This window comes from Muntiacus reevesi, chromosome 7, assembly GCF_963930625.1.
Source record: "Muntiacus reevesi chromosome 7, mMunRee1.1, whole genome shotgun sequence".
Classification (NCBI taxonomy): domain Eukaryota; kingdom Metazoa; phylum Chordata; class Mammalia; order Artiodactyla; family Cervidae; genus Muntiacus; species Muntiacus reevesi.
The window spans coordinates 6,814,325-6,833,489 of NC_089255.1; the positions used below are offsets into that span (position 1 = coordinate 6,814,325).

Genomic DNA, 19,165 nt, shown 5'->3' on the forward strand with positions numbered 1-19,165 from the left:
ATAAGATGATGAACTCAACTTTGTACATAGTCATGCAAGAGAGAAAATCAAGAATTAAATACATAGGATATTATAGAATTGATACTTATTAGTTCTACAATTGGGCTTCCCAGGTGGCACAAGTGGTAAAGAATTTATTTGCCTGCAATGTAGGAGACCTGGGACGGGAAGATCCCCTGGAGAAGGAAATGGCAATCCACTCCAGTACTCTTGTCTGGAGAATCCCATGGATAGAGGAGCAGGACGGGCTATAGTCCATAGGGTCACAAAGAGTTGGACATGACTGAAATGACTTAGCACACACACAGGTCTACAATAATATATATTTATATATCTTGCTCCCTTACTTATCTTTCTAGATTATCTATCAATATCCTACCTCAAAAAAAAAAAAAAAAAAGAAATAGGGACAAAAGGGAGAAAGTGAATCAGAAATAAAAAGAACAAATGACAGACAAACTGTTACATGGAGGGAAAGTTAATGAAGATATAAGGAAAGATGCTGGCCAATATATGTGTCAAAATAATTAAAATATCATTAAAAACACTACCTCCTTCATTTTAAATAGAATATTTCTCTTTAAAGTGAAGGCAATAGAGATATGGAAGGTTAATCCAAAAGCAAACTTTATCTGTATCACCACTAAGGTATCAACAACACCAGTGATTCTCTAGAACAAGCAATAATAGCACACTATGGTCCATGGGCCAAATCCTGTCTGCTGCCTGACTTTGTAAATGAAGTTTTATTGGTGCACAGTCAAAACCAACTCATTTACAAACTGTCTAGGGTTGCTTTTGTAACAGAACAGCAGGTGAGTAGTTGCAATAGAGACTGTGTGGCCCAGAAAACCTAAACTACTGATTATCTAGCCCTTTGCAGGAAATATTTACCAATCCTTGCTCTAGACCAGAGCTGTCCAACAGAGGTCTCTGTGATGATGGAAATGTTCTAATCTGCACTGTCTAATACGGGAGCCACTTGCCGCATGTAGCTACTGAGTACTTCAAATGTGGCTAATGCAACTGAAGAACTGAATTTTTTAATTTAATTGATTTTAAGTAATTTAAATAGTCATTATGTGGTTAGTGGCTATAGTACAGGACAGTGCAACTCTAGATCAAACTCCTTATTTCAAGGATAAAGTTATTTTTATCTTTTTCAAGCAGCAGAACTAGGCCTAGACTTCAAGTTCTCCAATATCCAGTTCTGTGTTTTGTCTGCTAAACCAAGTTCCCTTTCTGCTATTTCCTGTGGTTAATTTTCAGTTCGTGACATTTGTCTTTACAGAAGACCCTCAACGTCTGAGTAATCCTCTTCTCTACCCCTTGAAGTTACCAAATTGCTATGAGAGGAGCTAGAGTCTTCAAAACAGGAAAATTCTCACTTATGAAGTGAAAGTCACTCAGTCATGTCCGAATCTTTGCAACCCCATGGACTGTAGCCTGCCAGGCTCCTGTGTCCATGGAATTCTCCAGGCCAGAATACTGGCCAGAAAAATATACTACAAATTGATAACAAAGTCAAAATGTAAAGATGTAGGATTGCCTGAAAAGAAAGTGAAAGTTGCTCAGTTATGTCCAACTCTTTGTGACCCCATAGACTATACAGTCCATGGAATCCTCCAGGCCAGAATACCGGAGTAGGTAGCTGTTCCCTTCTCCAGGGGATCTTCCCAACCCAGGGATCGAAACCAGGTCTCCTGAATTGCAAGTGGATTTCTTACCAGCTGAGCCACAAGGGAAGCCCAAGAATACTGGAATGGGTAGCCTATACCTTCTCCAGGGGATCTTTCTGACCTAGGAATCGAACCAGGGTCTCCTGCATTGCAGGCGGATTCCTTACCAACTGAGCTATCAGGGAAGCCCAGGATTTCCTGAAGTCATATATTAAAATAATATTGTAGAAATGCTTAAAGTACCTGTGAAGCAAAACTGATAAGGGATAAACTAAAAGATAAAACTGCTAACCTAAAAAAAGAAAAATCAGAATTTTAATATGGTGGTGGTGGTGGTTTAGTCGCTAAGTCATGTCTGACTCTTGTGACCCCATGGACTGTACCCTGCCAGGTTTCTCTGTCCATAGGATTCTCCAGGCAAGAATGCTGGAGTGGGCTGCCATTTCCTTCTCCAGGGGACCTTCCCAACCCAGGAATTGAACCTGGGCTTCCTGCGTTGCAGGCAGATTCTCTACCAACTGAGCTACAGTTAGAAAGGGTTAAATTTATTACATAAAAATTTAAAGTGTGATGTTGACTCTTTTGAAGATTTAATGTAGATTATAATGAACTAGCAGTATTAAAAATACAAGACTTGTCTTTAAATTAGCTTATCTAAATTACTTTGGAATATGGTGTTTTTAGCTGGATACTGTAAAGCTAAAGCCAAGAAGAACTACATGATCACTATAGTCTTATTTAGAAATTACCAAACTTTTTCTGGAAAGAACCAGATAGTAATTATTTTGTGTGTGTATGCCGTGATGTCTCTGTCGTAACTACTCAACTCTACTAACAGAGCACAAAAGCAGTCACAGACAACACGTAAACAAATGAGCATGACTGTGTTCCAGTAAAACTTTATCCATGTGCACTAAAATGTGAATTCCATGAAATTTTCATGAAATATTCTGCCTTCCCCCACCTACTCATTTAAGAATATAAAAATTAACTCTCAGCTATCTGCTATTCCAAAACAGGCAAAGGGCCAGAATTGCCCTGGGAGCTGTTTGCCAGCCCTCGCTCTAAAAGAGAAATGTGTTTTACACAGTGATATGGATTAACAATTCTGAAAATGCTTTACATTTATATGAGAGTTGGACAAATAAGTAAATAAATTGTGGATAAAATAACCAGGTTTATCATTGTCAGAAAAGGAAGTTATAAAGAAACAAGATGGATAAAAGCTAGAATGAACTCTGTGAAGCTGGATTAGAGTCTGAGAAGACAGTTTTAATTCAAGTTTATTTTAATATATACAGATAGATTAATTCAGAGATATAGATATGAGTATACATGTATTAGTATACTCACATATTTTCCTGTCTTTACCCTCTGAAAGGGCCTAGGAGTGACAACCTGATAGCAATAAGCATAAAAAAAGAAAAATCAGGATTTTAACATGTGTATTAATACAGGACCTAGGGTCAAAACTTGTGGCACCTTTCAAATTTTTTGAAAAAAAGAACTTCCTTTAGACCATGATGCAAAAAGTCAACTGTGAGATAAAGTATGTGCTGTCATACTATTTTGCCAGAAAAGCTAGGCCAAGAAAACATACTTTATTGTGTCTCTGCTGAACCAGAAAGCAATCAGTATGTACTTCAGTTAGAAACTAAATACACTACTATTCAGAGGAGTTAACATAGCAAGCCCAAGACTGCTATCTAGAGAGGCTGCTTACATGGTTGGCCTGTAGCTGGCATGTGAGAACCGGGCTGGCAGTCCGTGTCCAGCAGTGATATAAAACTTTCCCTAATTGCTGTGACTCTCTGGGAGTCTGGAATCTTGTTAAGCGCTAGGTAGAGGGTGCCCACATGACCAGCCCTCAATGTAAACCGTGAGCATTAAGTTTCTAATCAGCTTTCCCGGACAGAAGCTTTGTACTTATGTCAGTAGACTTTCACCGCTGAGGCAAAAGCAAACCGTCCGTGGCCTCTCGTGAAGAAGAGTACACAGTAGAGCCTGCACACAGGTATCTCCAGGCTCCACCTTCTCCTCTGATGATCCAACTATGCATCCTTACTATATTGCTGGAACAAACCTTACCCATGAATACCATATGCTGACCTCGGTAGCACCTTCTAAGTTTCCAGGTACAAGGGTGATGTTGGGGGTGGTCCTTGTTTCTATATTGCATTTTTCAGGATAGTCTAAAATCCTAACTTTCCTACTATGAATTTTTTGCCCTTATTTAAGAGGTTTCACTTTAAATGACCTTTTCCCTGTACTAATAACCAGTAGCTTCACCACTTCAGTGGCTCTTCCTGTTTGTTTTCTCCCACTGCACAATCACACAACCTCAAGATTTTGTCAATTCCTTTTTAGTTTAAACATCTTTAAGGTCAAAGAGCTTCTTTGATCAAAAGAAGCCTCCCTGGACATTAGCCTACCCATCTGGTATTATTCTTAATTATTAGTTTATATCTTTTATCTCTGCAAATCACAAATTCAATACTCTTCTTTCACATGACTATATTCAGGCTGAAAACAGTGGAGATATATTTTCACAAAATTGAATAAAAACTACCAGACTATTAAAAAATACCTAGAGACAGATAAAGTGGTATTAGTGAGAGATCCAAAATATTTTTTACATGAATCTTGGTTTTATACTCTTGTTGTTGCTGATAATTTCCTTAACTATTTTTCAAAGCAAAAAATTATTCCTGAAATCTACACTATCTATAGACAAATCTTCTTATAAGGTTTGTCAAAAAAAAAAGATAAGTTTAAAAATCTGAAGAATTTAAAATCTAGATTTGAAATTTAGTGTTACTCTAATAAACAACCTAGTAATTTTCCCGTTATTTTCACCATAGTTGTTTATTTAAAAAAATGAGAAAAAAAATACAACAATCCCCAAAGAAACAGGCAACTTAAGCTTTTACCCATTTCTTTGAAACTTTAAACTCACTAAGAAATTTCTGAGTTTAAAAATTGTCTGGCTATCACATATATCATCACTATTATACTCTTTTACGTACAACAGCAAATCATTTAAGACAATTAAAATTAGAATGTATTACATTGTTAGGCTGTGTTTACTCTTAGCCATTTCATTTCATTGATTTACATGAATTACACAATGAAGAGATAATGGAAACAGGATTCATTAGGAAATATATTGCTCTTCTAAACTATATATAATATCATATACACTTATACCTCTAAGCAGTTTTAAAAATTCTTTGTCTTAAGGAATCACTTTAATTAGCAATTTAAAATACCTTCACTGTCTTCATTCATTTTTGAAAGAAAAAGAAATAGGAACCTAATATGATGCACTATACCTTTAAATGGTTGTTTGCAACAGCATCATGTAAGGGTAGAATTCCATCTACATTTTCACAATTAACATTAGCGCTAGCTTTTAGCAACTCTACAATTACATCATTCCATCCCTTACTAGCTGCATTATGAAGTGGTGTCCAACCTAAAAAAGGAAAAAAGAAAAAACAAAAGAAGCTACTTACAAATCAATACTCAAGCAGTATCCTCATTATTAAGTTTATTTGCACTAATGGGATGAATATATATATTGATTCAAATGTATATACCAAGTACTGGACAGGAAATAATATTGAAAACAGGCTACTTTAACATCCTCTGAGCCCACAGCTGCCCTTGGACATGGCCCTGTCCACCAGAAGGCCCAGGACCCAGATCCTCCCACAGTGCACAGACACTAGACCCAGGACACCCAGGGCTCTGCAGCCAGAGACCCTGGAGCCCAGTTCCACCCACCAGTGGGTGAGGACCAGCCCCAGAAACCCCTGGGCCTAAGCCCTATCCATCAGCAGGCCAGCTCTAGCCTTGGGAATAGCCTGAGCCACCAGCAGGTGGCCGCCAGTCCCTGGACAATTACAGCTCCACAGCCTGCTGTGACAGAAGTCAGTCTACCAACAAGCAGGCCAGCACCAGCCCTAGGACCAGCTGGGCTCAAGTTCTGCTCAGCAGCAGGCCAGCATACACTTTAGGTCCAGGAACCCCACAGCCACCTGTATCAAGCACTGGTCCCACTCATCAGCAGTGCAACACGAGCTCTGGAACCTGTGGGCCCTGTATCCAGTCCCCAAAACCTGGCTCTGCTCACCAGTGGGCTGGCAGTAGTTCCAAGAACCAGCTTCATCCACTGGAAGGCAGGAAACAGCCCCGGATCTCCTATATCCATACTCTGCCCATCAGAAAGCAAGCACTAGTCCTGGGGTCCCCTGGGGGTCAACGGCCAGCTGCCTTGTGACACAGCCCCCCAACCAGGCCAGCAGCCCCACACAAGCAGGGCAGCCAACCCAACCGGGGCAAGCCAGCCCAGCAGACCACCCACAGCAGTCAGCCTGACACACAGGAGGACGCATGGAGCCCACATGGGGGGCCAGGACACACAGCTCTGCTATCAGAGGGAAGTGAGCTCCTAGAAGCATGGACATTTCCTCTAAGAGGCTACTTCTCCAAGGCTGCGGTATGTAACAAACCTATCAGACACATAGAAATAAAACTAGTTAGTTACGCAAAATGAGGCAACAGAGGAATATGTTTAAAAGAAAGAAACAAGATAAAACCCCAGGAGAAGAACTAAGTGAAGTGGAGATAGGAAATCTATCTAAGAAAGAGTTTAAGGTAATGACTACAAGGATAGTCAAAGAACTTGGGAGAAGAATGGATAAACAGAGAAATTAGAAGTTTTTAACAAAGAGTTAGAGAACAAAGACCAACCAGGCAGAGATGAAGAACACAATAACTGAAATGACAAATGCACCAAGAGGAATTAACAATACACTAAACGATATACAAGGACATATCCGTAAGCTGGGTGACACAGCAGTAGAATTCAGAAAGTAAGGACAGTTTAAGAGCTCTCTGGAGCAGTATCAAGTGTGCCAGTACTTTCATTATAGGAGTCCCAGATGAAGAAGAGAGAGAAAGGGACTGAAAATATATTTGAAAACATAATAGCTGAAAAGTCCCCTAACCTGGGAAAACAAAGAGACATCCAGGCCCAGGAAACAACATCAAGACAATCCCAAACAGGATCAACTTAAAGAGGACCACATTAAGACACACTGTGATTTAAATGGAAAAATTTAAAGACAGAGAATATAAAAAGCAGCAAGAGAAAGCAACAAATAACATACTAGGGAACTTCCATAAGACTTTTGGCTAACTTTACAATAGAACTCTGCAGGTCAGAAGGTAGTGGTACCATATATTTAAAGTGATGAAAGGGAAAAATGTACAACCAAAAATACTGTACCCAGCAAGGCTTTTATCAAACATGATGAAGATATCAAAAGCTGTATAGACAAGCAAGAGCTAAAAGAGCTCAGCACCACCAAACCAGCTTTATGAGAAATGTGAAAGGGACTCCTCTAAGCAAAAAAGAAAAGGCCACAAGTAGAAACATGAATATTACAAAAGGAAAAAGTTAATGGTAAAGGCAAATATAGAGTAAAGACAGTAAGTCAACTGGGTACAAAATTAATAGGAAGTTTAAAAGACAAAAGAAATAAAATCATCTATAACCATAATAAGTAGTTAAGGAACACCCAAAACAGATGAAAAATATGATACTAAAAACAGATATTGGAAACTCCTTACATAACTGGAGGAGTGGAGAGTAAATATGCAGGGTTGTTAGAATCTGTTTGAAACTAAGAGATCAGATGCAAGTTAAAACAATCATATATATATATACACATACACACACACACACACACACATACTCATGGTAACCATGAATGAAAAATCTATAATAGACATGCAAAAAAGAAAATGGAAACTAAACATAACATTAAAGATAATCATAAAATAACAAGAAAACAAAAGAAAAAAATGAATAAGAAAAGAATTACAAAAACAACTCCCAAACCATGAATAAAATGGCAATACAGTTCAGTTCAATTCAGTTCAGTCCTCAGTCGTGTCCAACTCTTTGCAACCCCATGAATCGCAGCACACCAGGCCTCCTTGTCCATCACCAACTCCTGGAGTTTACTCAAACTCATGCCCATTGAGTCCGTGATGCCATCCAGCCATCTCATCCTCTGTCATCCCCTTCTTCTCCTGCCCTCAATCTTTCCCAGCATCAGGGTCTTTTCCAATGAGTCAACTCTTCGCATGAGGTGGCCAAAGTATTGGAGTTTCAGCTTCAGCATCAGTCCTTCCAATGAACACTCAGGACTGATCTCCTTTAGCATGGACTGGTTGGATCTCCTTGCAGTCCAAGGGACTCTCAAGAGTCTTCTCCAACACCACAGTTCAAAAGCATCAATTTTTCGGTGCTCAGCTTTCTTCACAGTCCAACTCTCACATCCATACATGACCAGTGAAAAAACCATAGCCTTGACTATATGGACCTTTGTTGGCAAAGTAATGTCTCTGCTTTTTAATATGCTGTCTAGGTTGGTCATAACTTTCCTTCCAAGGAGTAAGCATCTTTGAATTTCATGGCTGCAGTCACCATCTGCAGTGATTTTGGAGCCCAAAAAAATAAAGTCTGACACTGTTTCCACTGTCCCCCCATCTATTTCCCATGAGGTGATGGGACCAGATACCATGATCTTAGTTTTCTGAATGTTAAGCTTTAAGCCAACTTTTTCACTCTCCTCTTTCACTTTCATCAAGAGGCATTTTAGTTCCTCTTCACTTTCTGGCATAAGGGTGGTATCATCTGCCTATCTGAGGTTATTGATATTTCTCCCAGCAATCTTGATTCCAGCTCGTGCTTCCTCCAGTCCAGCGTTTCTCGTGATGTATTCTGAAAATAAGTTAAATAAACATGGTGACAATATACAGCCTTGACATACTCCTTTTCCTATTTGGAACCAGTCTGTTGATCCATGTCCAGTTCTAACTGTTGCTTCCTGACCTGCATACAGGTTTCTCAAGAGGCAGGTCAGGTGGTCTGGTATTCCCGTCTCTTTCAGAATTCTCCACAGTTTATTGTGATCCACACAGTTGAAGGCTTTGGCATAGTCAATAAAGCAGAAATAGATGTTCTTCTGGAACTCTCTTGCTTTTTTGATGATCCAGCAGATGTTGGCAATTTGATATCTGGTTCCTCTGCCTTTTCTAAAACCAGGTTGAATATCTGGAAGTTAACGATTCATGTATTGCTGAAGCCTGACTTGGAGAATTTTGAGCATTACTTTACTAGTGTGTGAGATGAGTGCAATTGTGCGGTAGTTTGAGCATTCTTTGGCATTGCCTTTCTTTGGGACTGGAATGAAAACTGACCTTTTCCAGTCCTGTGGCCACTGCTGAGTTTTCCAAATTTGCTGCCATACTGAGTGCAGCACTTTCACAGCATCATCTTTCAGGATTTGAAATAGCTCAACTGAAATTCCATCACATCCACTAGTTTTGTTCGTAGTGATGCTTTCTAAGGCCCACTTGACTTCACATTCCAGGATGTCTGGCTCTAGGTGAGTGATCACACCATTGTGATTATCTGGGTCATGAAGATCTTTTTTGTACAGTTCTTCTGCGTATTCTTGCCACCTCTTCTTAGTATCTTCTGCTTCTGTTAGGTCCATACCATTTCTGTCCTTTGTTGAACCCATCTTTGCCTGAAATGTTCCCTTGATATCTCTAATTTTCTTGAAGAGATCTCCAGTCTTTCCCATTCTGTTTTTTCCTCTATTTCTTTGCATTGATCCCTGAGGAAGGCTTTCTTATCTCTCCCTGGCTATTCTTTGGAACTGTGCATTCAAATGGGAATATCTTTCCTTTTCTCCTTTGCTTTTCACTTCTCTTCTTTTCACAGCTATTTGTAAGGACTCCTCAGACAACCATTTTGCCTTTTTGCATTTCTTTTTCATGGGGATGGTCTTGATCCCTGTCTCCTGTACAATGTCACAAACCTCCGTCCATAGTTCATCACATATCAACAATCACTTCAAAAGTAAATGGACTAAATGCTCCAACCAAAAGACAAAGAGTGACTGAATGGATACAAGAACAAGACCCATATATATATACTGCCTACAAGAGACTCACTTCAGATCTAAAGACACACACAGATTGAAAGGTAGGGGATGGAAAAAAAGGTATTCCATGCAAATGGAAACAGAAAGCAACCTGGAGTAGCAATATCTGTATTAGATAAAATACTTTAAAACAAAAATTGTTACAAGAAACAAATAAGCACATCACATAATGACCAACCAATCAATCCAAGAAGAAGGTATAACAATTTTAAATGTATCTGTATCCAATACAGGATCACCTAAATATATAAAGCAAATATTAACAGACATAAAGGGAAAAATCAACAGTAACACAATAATAGTAGGGGATTTTGACATCCCACTTTCATCAATGGACAGATCATCCAGAAAGAAAACCAATAAGGAAAAACTCATAAATGACACGTTATACTAGAGGGACTTAAACTGATATATATAGAACATTCCATCCCAAAGCAGCAGAATACACATTCTTTTCAATTGCACATGGAACATTCTCCAGGATAGGTCACATGCTAGGCAACTAAACAAGTATCAGTAAATATAAGAACACTGAAATCATATTGAATATCTTTTCATTTATACTGAAATCACTATGAGACTAGAAATCAACTACAAGAATAAAACTGAAAAAACACAAACATATGGAAGCTAAACAATATACTACTCAACAATCAATGGATCACTGAAGAAGTCAAAGAAAAAAACAACAAACACCTAGAGACAAATGAAAATGAGGACATAATGATCCAAAATCTATAGGATATAGCAACAGCAAGTTCTAAACTTCTATAGAAGAAAAATTTCAAACAAACAACCTGAACTTATCCCTAAAGGAACAAGAGAAAGAAGAACAAAAAATGTGAAAGGAGAAGGAAAGAAATCATAAAGTTCAGAGCAAAAATAAATTAAATAGAGGCTAAATAGAAAAAATATCAGTGAAACTAAGAGCTGATTCTTTGAAAAGATAAAATTGAAAACACTCTGGCCAGACATACCAAGGAAAAAAGAGAAAAGGCCCAAATAAAATAAGATATAAATTAAAATGTTACAATTAACAGCACAAAAATACAAAGGATCATAACAGATTACTACAAACAACTATGTGCCAACAAAAAGGACAACCTACAAGAAAAGGAAAAATTCCTAGAAATGTACAATCTCCTAAGACCTAATCAGGAAGAAATACAAAATATGAACAGATCAATTACCAGTAATGAAATTGAATCAGTAATTAAAACTCCCAACGGAGTCCAGACGGCTTCACAGATGAATTCTACCAAACATTTAGGGAAGAATTAATACCTATCCTTCTCAAATTATTCCCAAAAATTGCACAGGAAGAAACACTTCCAAATTCATTGTACATGGCCAGCATCTCCTTGACACCAAAATCAGAGAAAGATATCACACACACAAAAGAAAATTACAGGTCAATATCACTGATAGAATATAGGTGCAATAATCTTCAACAAAATTTTAGCAAATCAAATCCAATAATACATTAAAAGTATCATACACCATGATCAAGTGGGATTATCCTAGGAATGCAAGGATTTTGCAATGTCTGCAAATCGATCAATGTGACATACCACATTAAGAAAATGAACAATAAAAGTCGTATGATCACACAGATGCAGAAAAAGCTTGTGATAAAATTCAACATCCATTTATGATCAAAACTCTCCAAAAAGTGGGCATAGGGGTAACATATCTCAACAAAATAATAAGGCCATATATGACAAACCTACAGCTAACATCTTATTCAACAGTGAAAAGCTAAAAGCATTTCCTATAAGATTAGGAACAAGACAAGGATGCCCACTCTCACGTTTATTCAACATATTATTAGAAGGCCTAGCCACAGCAATGAGAGAAGAAAAAGAAATAAAAGGAATCCAAACTGCAAAGGAAGAAGTAAAGCTGGCACTCTTTGCAGATGACATGATACTATTCATAGAAAGATCCTAAAGCTACCACTAAAAAACTACTAGGGCTTATCAATAAATTCAGTTAAGCTGCAGGATACAAGGTTAATATACATAAATCTGTTGCATTTCTACACACTAACAACAAATGATCAGAAAGCAAAATTAAGGAACTTTCTCATCTTCAACTGCATCAAAAAGAATAAATACCTTGGAATAAACCTACCTAAGAAGGTAAAAAATCTATACTCAGGAAATTATAAAAAAGTGATTAAAAAAACTGAAGATTATACAAACAGTTGAAAAGATAAGATATACTGTATTAGAAAAATTAATAGTTAAAATGACCATACTACCCATGTTGATCTAAGATTCAGTGTAAGTCCTATCAAAATACCAAAGGAATTTTTCACAGGGGTAGAATAATTTTAAAACTTGTATGATAGCACAAAAGATCTTAACTAGGCAAAATAAACTTGAGAAAAAAGAACAGACTGGAGGAATCACATTCCCTGACTTCAAATTATACTACAAAGCTACAGTAATCAAAACAGTGTCACATGGGCAGAAAAAGAGACACATAGATCAATGAAACCGAATAGACAGCCCAGAAATAAATCCACACACTTATGTTAGTTAATCTGTGACAAAGGAGGCAAGAATAAACAATGGGGAGAATATAGTTTCTTCAATAGTGGTACTGGGAAAAACTGAACAACTATATGTTTAAAAAAAATGAAATCAGAATAGTGCTCACACTATATGTAAACATAAACTCAAAATGAGCCAAAGAACCAAATGTATGACTGGAAGCCATAAAACTCATAGAAGAAAACATAGACAAAATGTTTTTTGACATAAATTATAGCAGCAACATTGTTTTGAATCTGTCTCCTAAGACAAAGGAAACAAAATAAAAAAATAAACAAATGGAATCTAGTTGAACTTGAAAACTTTTTCACAGCAAAGGAAGCCATTAACAAAAAGAAAAGAAAATCTACTGAATGGCAGAAAATATCTGCAAATGATATGACTGGTAAGGGGTTAATATCCAAAATAGATAAATAGATTATAAAACTCAACATCAAAAACAAACAGGCCAATCAAAAAGTGGGCAAAAGACCTGAACTTTCCAAAAGATCTTTCCAAAGAAGACATACAGATGGACAGACAGACAGATATACAGAAAAGATGCTCAACACTGATAATCATCAAAACAATCCAAATCAAAGCCACAATGAGATGTTATCCCACTTCAGTCAGAATGATTATCATCAAAAAGAACACAAGCAATGTTCACAAAAAGAACACCAACAAATAACAAACGCTGGTGAGGGTATGTAAAAAAGAGAGCCCTTACACACTGTTGGTGGGCGTGTGAATTGGTGCAGAAAAACACTGGAGAAAAACAGTGCAGGTTTCTTAAAAAACAGAACTCCCCATGATTCAGCAATTCCACTGTTGGGTATACATCTGAAGAAAACAAAAACACTAATTCAAAAAGATACATGCACCCCAGTGTTCACAGCAACATTATTTACAATAAGCAAACAAGTATTACTCAGCCATAAAAAGAATGAAATTTTGCCTTGTGCAAAAACATGGATGAACCTGGAGGGTATCATCCTTAGTGAAATAAGTCAGACAGAGAAAGATAAATACTCTATGTTATCCCTTATACATAGAATCTAAAAAATAAAAGAAACAAGTAAATACAACAAAACAAAAACAGATTCATGGATATAGACAATAAACTAGTGGTTACCAGGCGGGAGAGAGATGAAGAGAGGGGCAAGATAGGGTAAGGAATTAAAAGGTATAAACTACTATATATAAAATAAATAAGCTCAAGGATATATTGTACAGTACAGGGAATACAGTCAATATTTTATAATAACTAAGTGGAATATAGTCTATCAATTTTGAATCACTATGTTGTACATTTGAAACTAATATATTATAAATCAAGTATATCTCAATAAAAACATAATCTTCATTTTTTAAAACAAATTAATCTCATCAAAAATATTTATTGATACAAGTGACAAAAGATCAACAGAACACAAGCTATCATGGGACCAAGTAAGTACTAATCATGTCAAATGGTTTCAAGTCAGAGATTAAATTAGAGTAAGACCATCTGACCTTCCTATTTATATCTTGTATTGCCACATTTCTCTTTAAAAAGACATGTGAACAATCAATCTGAGTTTTTCCCCTCTGGAATTTCTTACACAAGTTTTTTGTGTGTGTGCTTGAGAAAAATGTTAGATCAATTTAAAAATGGAGCTTTAAGATAAAAACAAGACCTGGAAGAAAAAAAGGAATATTATCAAGAAATAAGAAAAGAAGGGACAAGGAAAGAGAAAATTTGGCATTCCCTATAAAGTTAGGTAACGATATTAAAGCCTCCAAGGAAAATGCCTAAATAAAGCTTCTTTACTGAAAATGAATGAAAATAAACGAATGCTCCCAAAGGTATATTAAAAGCTGTTTCAATGGTTATTTTGGCAACTGGTGGGAACTAAGATAAACCATAAAATATTATATAAAGAATTTTCAAAGTGAGCATCTATATAACAGGATCAAAATGGGGGAGGGTGAGTGAAATGTATATATCAGTGAGTTCAAATTACAAAGACATTTACAATTTAAAAATCCAAACCTGCATTATCTTTTAGATTCACATCTGCTCCAGCTTCTATCAGAGCTTTCACCAGAGACAAATGTCCTCTTCTAGCAGCCACATGAAGCCGGCTTTCCCCTGTGGCATTCCTCTTATAGATCCCAGACGTTTTCATTTCTGTAAATTTGCCAAGCAAGACTGAGTTTTCCGCCAAGTGCTGGTTACTATGAAGGATCTTAGAAAACACAAAGCAACTTCCTAAAAACATCCTAAAAAGGATGTACTACACAGAAAGTGAAAGTCATTTCATCGTGTCCGACTGTTTGCGACCCATGGACTGTAGCCCGCCAGGCTCCTCTGTCCATAGAATTCTCCAGGCCAGAATACTGGAGTGGGGTGCCATTCCCTTCTCCAGGGGATCTTCCCAACCCAGGGATTGAATCCACGTCTCCTGCATTGCACACAGATTCTTTACCATCTGAGCCACTAGGCAAGTCCCACACAGAAACATACCTCAATTAATATTATAACTGCTGTTGCTATTTTAAAACACAATTTGTAAAGAAATGATAGAGCATCTGAGCACATTAATTCATTCCAGCTGTTGTTCACTCTATCCTAGGCTTGACTGAAACAAATAAGACTTGCTTCATTTCTATACTCATTTCACTCAGTAGTCCATAATCCACTTTCCACATTTATTCTCATATCTCAATGAGTGTGTTGCTGATGAGGAAAGATCTCAAGAACCAAACTATGGCCTATCGAGCATTTCATTTTTCTTTCACAGAAAATTCAGTAAATATTATTATCTAAATATTTTTATTTCTTTTCCTTACATCACAAGTTAGAAACACTAAAAATAACGCAGTGTGGGTAGCTCAGCTGGTAGAGCATCAGACTTTTAATCTGAGGATCCAGGGTTCAAGTCCCTGTCCAGGCAACAAAAAACAAATAAACAAAATAAAAACAATGCAATTTCCCCCTAAACTATGCTAAAATGATGTACTAGAAGATATTTTTGTAATATTATATAAAGAAAATAGAAGATACCGTCTCTTCTTTGAGTGGCCTGCAGCCTAGGGGAATGAGAGACATGTAAAAAATTACATTAAAATCTGATTAAGTGCTGCCAGATAAACATATTAGTTTCTGTGGTTCTGGAGACCAGAAATCCAACTCCAAGGTGTCAGCAGGGCTGCACATTCTCTGGAAGCTGTAAGGAAGAATCCTTCCTTGCTTCCTCCAACTTAGCTTCTTTGCTTTTGGCCACATTGTTCTCTTGTCTGGTCTTCACATTATCTTCTCTTTCCTTGTGTGTCTCAAAGCTGTCTCCATTTTTCTTTTATAAGGATACTTGTTAGATTTGAATCCCATTTGGAAAATCCAATACAATTCCCTTATCTCAAGGTCCTTAACTATATCTGCAAAGATTCCTCTTCTAAATAAGGTAATATTCACTCTTTAAATGCAACAGTATCATAGATTCCATGGATTAGGACATGGACATAGGTTTTTTGGGGGGGCCACTATTCAACCCACTATAGGAGGTACGTATAAGAAGCACTTTAGTTTACGTAAGAGGGAGACAATGGGGAAAAGTTCAGAAAGGATGTCTAGTATTCCTACCTCTTACTCTATCAACTTTTTCTTTCTAATCAACTTCGCAGGGCTTAACATTGACCTGAAGTAGTCCAGCCTATGGTTCACCACAGAACTAGCTCCAAGAACTACCAAGGAATAGTCAGTTATCCATATTGTCAAACACACACAGTTCATGTATCTGACAAAAAGGAACTAGTGGTTATGCTTCTTTAATTTCCCTTATGTTAAAAGGGCTCAGTGAAAGTTCGAAGGGGTCTGACACAATCCAGATGTGCTGCCCCGACTCAAACTTCTTGCTGTCTCTACTGTTTACCTTATCTCCTCTAACATAACAAACAGACAAAAATATGACAATATATTGGAAGACTAAGAGATTCTCAAGTGGTAATTACAGTAAAACCACCCAACAAATATAGCCAAAATAATCTTATAAATTAGTGAATGACTAAAAAAATAAACAGTAAATATGAAAGTGTATATAATTCTTTGAAGGAGAGTGGATTGCTAGGAGTGGTCATGCAAAAACCTTGTCCCTACACAGTATAGGAATACAAACCTTGGCTGCAGGTAGCTTTGGAGACATTTTTTCTTTTTCTGAAATTCTGAATTTTTTTGTGTGATTGGATGTTAGTAAGCATATGAATTTCTGAATCTGGTTTTTCTTTTTTCCCTTTACAATTTCTTATAGTGTTTTCATCTCCATTGACAAATTCCTCACCTGAAAAAAAAAAATTTTGAAGTATCAGTGTTGTATTTCTCCTTACTGGTTATAGGACTAAGAAAGAGTCTAATCATATAATTGCTCCACATTTCTGTTCCTTGCTAGACTGCTTTTTTATTTAAAGGAATGGAAGCTTTTAAAAATGTTTTCATACAACAAACATAAATTAGTTTCCTGGATGCAATTTCAACAGTGAATCACTAAAATCAATGGAGCTAACATTTTCCTGCTATGAAAATGTTGTTAGGTTTCTTGACATTAAGTAGGTGCTATATTAAAAAGAAAGCTAAAAACTCAAAAAAATACTGTTGCTTTTAACTTCTGTCAATATTAATTTAGCACCTTCTTTCAAAGTAAATACCATTACTTAATTAATTAATAGTATCTCCAAATTGTGATCCACATGTCCTCATTCTGATCAGTTTGGGCAGAAGTTAAGTGAAATTCAGTTGGAAATTTCTGTGAAATAACTCAATCTATAGGAAATGTGTACAAATTGAACAATACTACTAATACCTGGTTTGTGAGAAATCTTCTCTTCTCTCTGACTAAGTTGTGAGATGTTGGTCAATTCTTCACTGATATTGTCAGTAGCATGAAAACCTACATTTCGTACGTCTTTGCTCTCTTGTCTCCTTTTTTCAACTTTAGTTGTTTCCATTACTTGAGAAGGAACACCTCTGGATGAAGGCCTATTTGAAGGACTTGTTTCTTGGTCTGTGTCAGTATAATTCCTTTTAGTGTCTCCTTCCTTATTCACCTTTTCCACAATATGTATATCTGCGTGATTCATTAAAGGAATTAGTATGCTGGGGCTATAATCCTGAGGCTTCTTGACTAGCTTCTCATGACTGGTCAACTCTGAAACTTCATGTGTCGAGAGTGTTCCTATACAAGCCAGAGGAGTATGTTCAGGACTGCCATGTGAGTGATCAAAAGAAGGTCCACATAAACATTGTTCATAATTTGAAACATGTTCAGAAACTATTATATTATCTGAATTAGAAAAACTAACAGCTTCCTGTTGTGGAAGTATGGTTAGGCTGTCTGCTTTTAACTCATTTTCCTGTGGAAAATGGTCTTGAGAAGGTAAAAATTGTTGAAAATCCATTTCTTCTGTATTTGTTTTATTCTCTTTATAATTATCATGGTTTTTGCAACCTGAAGAACTTATCACCTTTTTAGATATTACAGTCTCCTCAGAGGCACAGGAATCACCATGATCATCATTATTAAAATTTTCCTTTATAAAGGATGGGGAAATTTTTTCCCACTTGAGGCTCTCATCTTTTTGACCTGAGTTACTGTTTTCATGAGATTTATAAAGGCTAATGTCCTCCTGTTCTTGGTGAGTATGAGGCTGCTGATCTGTAGTAACAAGTGGTAACTTGGTTTTTTCATGTAAAGAAAGTCCTAAGAAAGAAACAGCTTCAGCTTGGTCAATGGATTCTACTTCCATACATTTTATTTCTTGACTATCTGATGATAAATCCAGGCTTTGAGTATATGTCTCTCTGTGAACGGAACAAGTTTCAACATCATTACACAAACCATTTTTCAGGCCCGATAGAGCTTGGCTAAAAGGCTTACATGACTTTTCTGGAAGGTCATCAAGGATTTGGACAGCTTGTTGCTGGCGAGTAACTGATCTGCTTATTCTCCTAGAAGAAGAGACAGTCACTGTCTTTCTTGGATTGCTTTCTTGGCTTATATCATCCACTTGAGTCCTTTTATGTTGTGAATTTCTTCTTCCTTTATCTTTAGACACACTTGTGCTGGGATCCTCAGCACCGTGGAGAATGTCCTTTATGAATCCTGGAAAGTGTGTCTGGTTAAGAATTGATTGTTTCTGCTTGTATTTACCAATTCCCACGTTTGGGGAATCTTTTTGATAATGTTCATATATATCTTTATTTATAAATAAACTCTTTTTGCTTCCTCCATTGACTTCTACATGTTCTGGCTTCTGTCTGTCGGAATTTTCATCATAAACAAACCCACTGTGATTTTTAGAACTGAATTTTGGTTTCTATAGAAACAAAATACATAGTTAGCTTTAACTGTCGGCTGTAATTCTGCATTCAATTCATTCTGGATTGGAGAAAAAGAAAACTATTATTCCATTCAACTTTATAATTTGATCTAACCACAGGGCCTGCTGGGATATATACAACCTGATATATATTTCAGAAAAAATAGACTAAAAGCAGAAAGACAAATGTAATAGATTCAAACTCAGTATATGTGCTAATTATTATTTTTTCCTGTACATTTTAATTTGTACTTGCCAGTATTTTAGCACTATCAATCTTATTACTAAACATAATAAAAATTTTAATCAAGCTAATCCATATAGGCTTTTAAAATAATCAGGTAATTCCTTCACAAGGTAATCTTTGTAACTATGCTTTAAAACCACTCTCCTCTCCCATTTGTTATAGAGATAGAATTAAGAGTTTCTTTCTCTGGTATCTATGAGCAATCATAGGTAGGGTAGTGGAAGAAAGGATTTAAAAACAAAAAGACAGATATACAACCAAGTAGGCGTGTATGGAAAGATTACTGTGGGCTGACAAGACTGAAACAGGGACAGGACTTCC

General features: G+C 36.7%; 1 protein-coding gene and 1 non-coding gene across 2 annotated transcripts in view; one reads left to right on the forward strand and one right to left on the reverse strand.

Moving 5' to 3' along the window:
• The window catches only part of ANKRD31 (ankyrin repeat domain 31), a 121,441-nt gene that overhangs the window by 39,687 nt on the left and 62,589 nt on the right, over nucleotides 1–19,165 (reverse strand). The window contains 4 exon segments of the mRNA XM_065941561.1: nucleotides 5,012–5,154; nucleotides 14,279–14,416; nucleotides 16,401–16,562; nucleotides 17,082–18,594. Of these exon segments, the coding sequence (XP_065797633.1) occupies nucleotides 5,012–5,154; nucleotides 14,279–14,416; nucleotides 16,401–16,562; nucleotides 17,082–18,594 (1,956 nt within the window).
• On the forward strand, nucleotides 15,110–15,182 carry TRNAK-UUU (transfer RNA lysine (anticodon UUU)). Its single transcript has one exon. It is a non-coding gene; the product is annotated as a tRNA-Lys (tRNA).